The sequence below is a fragment of the Rhagoletis pomonella genome, unplaced genomic scaffold, assembly GCF_013731165.1.
Source record: "Rhagoletis pomonella isolate Grant_MI unplaced genomic scaffold, Rhpom_1.0 Rhpom_scaffold_09104, whole genome shotgun sequence".
Lineage (NCBI taxonomy): Eukaryota > Metazoa > Arthropoda > Insecta > Diptera > Tephritidae > Rhagoletis > Rhagoletis pomonella.
In genome coordinates this window covers 559-6,471 of record NW_023467630.1, presented here as the reverse complement: position 1 = coordinate 6,471, position 5,913 = coordinate 559, and the positions used below count along the sequence as shown (strand labels likewise).

The 5,913-nt window shown below is 34.8% G+C and overlaps 1 protein-coding gene across 1 annotated transcript; it reads right to left on the bottom strand.

Annotated features, from left to right (window-relative positions):
* Positions 1-3,726: 3,726 nt before the first annotated feature.
* On the bottom strand, positions 3,727-4,407 carry LOC118756173. Its single transcript, XM_036490952.1, has one exon. It carries the CDS (start codon positions 4,405-4,407, stop codon positions 3,856-3,858), a length of 552 nt encoding a protein of 183 aa, XP_036346845.1. The 3' UTR covers positions 3,727-3,855.
* Between the last annotated feature and the right edge of the window lie 1,506 nt (positions 4,408-5,913).

Below are 5,913 nucleotides of genomic sequence, written 5' to 3'. Positions count from 1 at the left end.
CAACCTCAGAAACCCCCTGGTAACAAGTTCCAACCCATACCAACGCGCAAATCGTTCGGTATCAACGTTTTAATTTTACTAGTCTCTTTCGGGAGTATATTTTCGGGCACTAGGCCCATTCTAACTAACCAAAACAGGTATGTAATTAATGGAATGTATCCCAATAATACCACAGTAATTATAAGTAAAAACCACTACCAGTAATAATACTCAATTGTTTCTTTAACAATTTTTTCATGGTTACTATATTTTATAGGTCCTCCAAAGCCCTTAGAAAATGCAATTGGGGACCAATAAAAAATCTTTAATCATAAAAAATGGTTAAATAAACAATTGGATATTAATACTGGAAGTTTCCTGAAGAGAACCACAGTTTTCGTTCGAAAAATATTGATTTTCAAGAGCTTTATACCATTTCTCCATATAAAATACATGGAAAACTTTGAACGTTTTGAGCACTCCCTAAATATATTTTGATTTCAAAATAAAAAAATGTGGGTATATTTTTTTTTCGGTATATAACAATCCTAGGGTGTGGCGGTATTAAAAATCCGACCTTATTTTTTTACATACATTTTTGGATCACTTTAGTGTACGTACATGCGAAACAGGCAGAAATGAAGTTGTTCGTTTATCGTAGAGGTTTTTACACGTACATTAACACTTGTGTATCTAAGGTCTCTAAATCGCTGCATTTATGAACTTGTACCCGAATGCCCAGAAACTTAATACATTGCTGCACTCTGCCTGTTTATGGAAACGTATATGTATCTCCCGCTTATGTACAACGGAAGATTCATACATATGCTTCTGCCAATAAACTCTCATAAACATACTTCAGATGACTTGAAATTTAGATAGAATTTTATTTACAGTGTATATAAAATGAATTCAACGTTGCCTGCCAATTCTGATGGTCTTAGAGTACTGCCAGCCCATGTTGAAAGTGCATTGTTGCACCTATAAGTCAACATACTTCAGATTGCTTGAAATTTAGATATAATTTTAATTACAGGGTATAGAAAATGAATTCAACGTTGCCTGCCAATTCTGATGGTCTCAAAGGACTGCCAGCCCATGCTGAAAGTGCATTGTTGCACTTATAAGTCAACATACTTCAGATGGGCTGTCCTTATCACAGGACATTATTAATATTATAAATAGATGAAATGTTCAACTATAAGTCAACATACTTCAGATGGGATGTCCTTTTCACAGCACATTTTTAATATTATAAATAGATGAAATATCTACAGTAGCCCATTCTGATGGTCATTCATGTTTGTACTTTAAGACCATCAGAATTGGCAGGCGACCTTGAATTCATTTTATATGCACTGTAAATAAAATTGTATCAAAATTTCAAGTCATCAGAAGTATGTTGACTTATAGGTGCAACAATGCACTTTCAACATGGGCTGGCAGTACTCAATCGATCTGAAGTATGATGAGTTTGTTATTTATTTATTTGTTTAAGTCTATGGTTTTACCGAACCGTACAGACTAGATAACATTTAACTTAAGACTAATTATAATTTGACCTCGAGGCCAACTTAAAAGAACAGCGACTGAAGAACATATCAACATCTCTACTTCTATTCATTAAAGCATTTAGTTCACCTAACATCCTAGAAATAGGCTCATTTTGCGAGTACTTAGTTTTATAAAATTCTATTGAGAAGATTTCAAAATACCTTAAAGATCGAACAGGAACATTCAGTTTTATGACCTGTAGCAGCACAGGACAGTCAATACTACCATTAAGAATATCATGTACAAACATGAGTCCAGAAATAGTCCTTCTTCCAGATAGAGTATGCATATCAATTAATTTACAGCGAGAAATATATGGCGGAATTGGCAATCAAACTTCAACTGGTATAACGCAAATTTTAGAAAACTCTTTTGTACACGCTCTACTCTTTTTGAGTGAGTATCAAAATAAGGATTCCAAATGACAGATGCATTTTCTAGTTTCGATCTTACGAAAGCATTGTATAAAATTATCTTTAAATTCAGAGATATTCCTCTTCATGAAAGCCAATGACGAGTATGCCTTGGGAATAATGTAGTTTAGGTGCTCAATGAACGTGAAGCCCGAGTCGAACACTACTCCAAGATCTTTAATTTTATTATAGGAGCTTATATCGGAGTCTGAAATATGATACGACGACTGCAGAGGTAAACGTCTTTTGTAGTACCTCACAAAACAGCACTTAAATTAAGCTCTAGCTTATTTCGCCTACACCAGTCACAGAAGATATTCAACTAATTTTGAATGGTCTATATCAAAGGTAGTGTTTACATATTTAAAAATTTTCAAATCATCCGCATATAAGAGGTGATTACATTGTTTAAAGCAAGCACTGGCATCATAAATAAAAATTAAGAAGAGTAACGGACCTAATATGCTGCCACGGGGAACACCCGAAGTAGCAACATATGCATGCGATTTTACAACATCCACTGATACAAAGTTGACTCTGTTGACTAGATAAGATCTGAGCCAATCCAGAAACTTGGAGTGAAAACCAAATGAGCGTAACTTACACAATAATAACCTATGACAAACTCTGTCAAACGCTTTCGATATATCGGTATATATGGTATCTACCTGGCAACCATCGACAAAAGAAGAGATGCAGTAATTTGAGAAAACTGCTAGGTTGGTAACAGTTGAGCGTCCGGGGATGAAACCGTGCTGGGAAATAGATATAAACGGCTTAATTGCAAAGGTCATTTTAGTACTAACAGCTTTTTCAAACAATTTGGCAAAGTTAGCGAGTTTAGAAATAGGCCTGTAGTTGAAAATTTGGCATTTATCGCCTGCTTTAAATACAGGAGTAACAAAGCGTTAGTGGTTCAGCAATCGAAGTAATGCAATGTGTGAGGAAAAATGCAGAAATTCCATGAGCATCAGCCTGCTTCGAATTACTAAGCTCCCTAATCGAGCAAGATACATCCTCCTCGGATAATTCCAAACCTTCAAAATCCAACGAGGGAGAAATCCCAATATCTCCTAATTCCCCAAATGATGAGAGATCACAAACAAATTTTGATTTGAAAATGCTAGCAAACAAGTTAGCAGTCTCAAAGGGTGATTTAGACGTCATCCCATTGATCATGAGCTCTCCGTCTATTATGTACACAAGAAGTATCAGTATAGTTCAAGATTGACAAAATATAGATCAGATTTTTAGAAACTATTTCCAGTAAATTGTTGTTCAGCTTTGCTATCAATAAATTATTAATTGTGTCACTGCTTTGTCTTGAGCGCTGCTTTGTTATAATTGTGATTAGCGCGCTGAATGCTCTTTCTACGGAAACTTGACTCGATGGAACTGCTAAAATGATTTCAGACAGCTTAAATAAGTCTCTTTCTTTAGTATACAGATTTTTCCAATAGTCGAGTACATTTGTTGCGAAAGACATTCATTGGCCGTATGCTAAATTGTCCAGCTTTTGGCGAATATTGGCACTGTTTTGAGTTGTCAATCGGCTGCTGGTCATATTCTTTAGCTCTTCTTCTAAGATGTTGTAGGGATCATTTGGCGAAACATGTATGTATATCCTCTTGAGGGTCAATTTTTTCGTTACTTGAATTCCCATCTCCATTTAATGAACTAAGCGTTGCATTTGTTCTTAATATGTGCACCTATAAAAAAATTTTATTTATCTTACAATAGTAAGAGATTAGATCATTTACAATATAATATACCACTGCTCTTTTCCTTTGGTCATCATTAATATACGGTGAATCCAAAAAGTTGAATCTTGGGTCGAAGTATATACCAGAAAGGAATGCAACATTGTCGAGTAATTTTTCTTTCCTTCTTCTCATAGATTCCAACAACTTTATTGCAAACGCATTTTCACCCATTTTTTTAATTTTGCTTCACATAGAAGCCAGTCTCTGTAAAAATCGCCGATAATGTATTGTTCAGCTTGAAGTTGTTTGATACATTGCGCCATTGGTGTAAATGCATTGACAAAGTCTTCTATGAAGTTCCAATCAATTTCACAGTCAATAGAAAATCCCATATCGTTTCCATTAATATGCTGTTTAAAATTCAAAAGGGATTCTATCATTTCAAATGTTGAGTTCCATCGAGTTATATTATCAATTGGTGGCAAACGTAGATCCGCAGAGTTAATACAGCTTCTTATGCTAGCCCTAAGTAGTTTCACAATTTTCCTGCACTCCACCAGTTTATTTTGCATTTCCATGAAAGAATCATATGCCGCCAATTGAATTGTGTGCGCGGCACATCTTACAACTGCCAGTACCGAATTCAAGCGACGGTGTACTAACTCGTAGTCATCATTCTCATTTTCTGAAGTCGTTTCGCATTCATCAATTTGTAAATCTATCATGTCTTGTTGAAGTAGTTTTGAAGCTTTTAACATGTTTTCCCCATTGTCCGAAGTAGTTGAATATATTTGTGTAAGGTCAATATCGAGTTCTTGCAAGCATTTTAATATTTCCTCTTTTAAAAAATATGCTGTATGCCTATTTTTCAATTGTATCATGCCAATTGTGTTTATCACAATTTTAAAATCTTTAATATACTGGATATTTATTCCCAATATATTCTTCCCCATTCTGGTAGCTACAACGACTTTTAAGCTTAACATTTCCTTGGACAAACTTTGTTTCAAAAGATGTTTTATTTTATTTGCGAACAGATTTGTATGCTCAACAATATTTTTTGAATTTAATTGTAAACTAAATTGAGTTTCATAGGGTCTAATTATTTGCTTAAAATAAAGCTCGTCATCGAAAAGTCGAAACGGAATGTTTTTCACGGTTACCAATCCAACACAACACTTTAAAAAATCTTTTTTAATTAATTTTAGACCAAATTGGTTAGAACTTCGGCGTTTGGAAACGTTACTGTCGCTTGTAGATGGAACGCTTTCATAAAAGTTATGTTTGTGTATAGTTTCGTAATGTCTTTTAATGTTTCCTAATATGTAGCGTTTAAGTTGTTTTTCGCACAAAAGGCACTCGAAAAATTTGTGTCTTTATTATATGTAACAAGTTTTGTCTTTTCAATATTCGATACTTTGCCCATTTTTATATCAAAAAAGCGAGTAACCTGCCTTCGTTCGTATCAAAATATACTAAATTCAAATATTTGTTTACCCACGCTCTACCAACGAACGATCGCGAACGATTAAAAATACGATTTTCTCATATTAGCTCATTTTGCGATTGTATTTTACCGCGATAAATACTTGAGCAAACGATTGTTAGCGAGAGCATTGCCTATGTTTTCGTTGGCGGACTCTTCATCTCCACTGCCTGTCTGAGTCATTGTAAAGTACCTTATTTTTATATAGTACTGCACTTTTCATGAGGCTGTTACCTGTCAAACCATATCAGATACGGTTTTTCCATGACTAGTGAAGTAATGGTTTCTGTTTACCCGTGAGAGCATGGCTTAGTTTCCCCATCGCTCGAGCAACATTTCTTTGTGATTAGCTTTATCATCGGTGATCAGAAACAGATATATGATACATTTCAGATTAGCGGATAAGTAACGGAAGCAGTCCCTGACAGGGTGACCGCTAGTAGACGAAAACTTATTTTAAGTTAGACTTCTTAAACGAGCTTTACCTAAATGCACAAGTATCGGGCAAATGCGTGGTCAGAAAACTTACGGCTGCTTTTAACGCTGCTTGGGTTGGGCAAAAAACAATGACAATCAAAAGACAACGATATTGATAAAGAAACATATATGATAACGACAGAGGGAAAGATAAAACGAAAGACGCAGTCAACGGCCAATAAAAATATACAGACAAAGATAAAGATTGAGGTTAAGAAGAAGATGAAGCTGAAAATGATGTAGGCGAATATGAAGGTGAAGATGACTATAAATAGGAAGATAAAGATGGAGAATAAGGTAA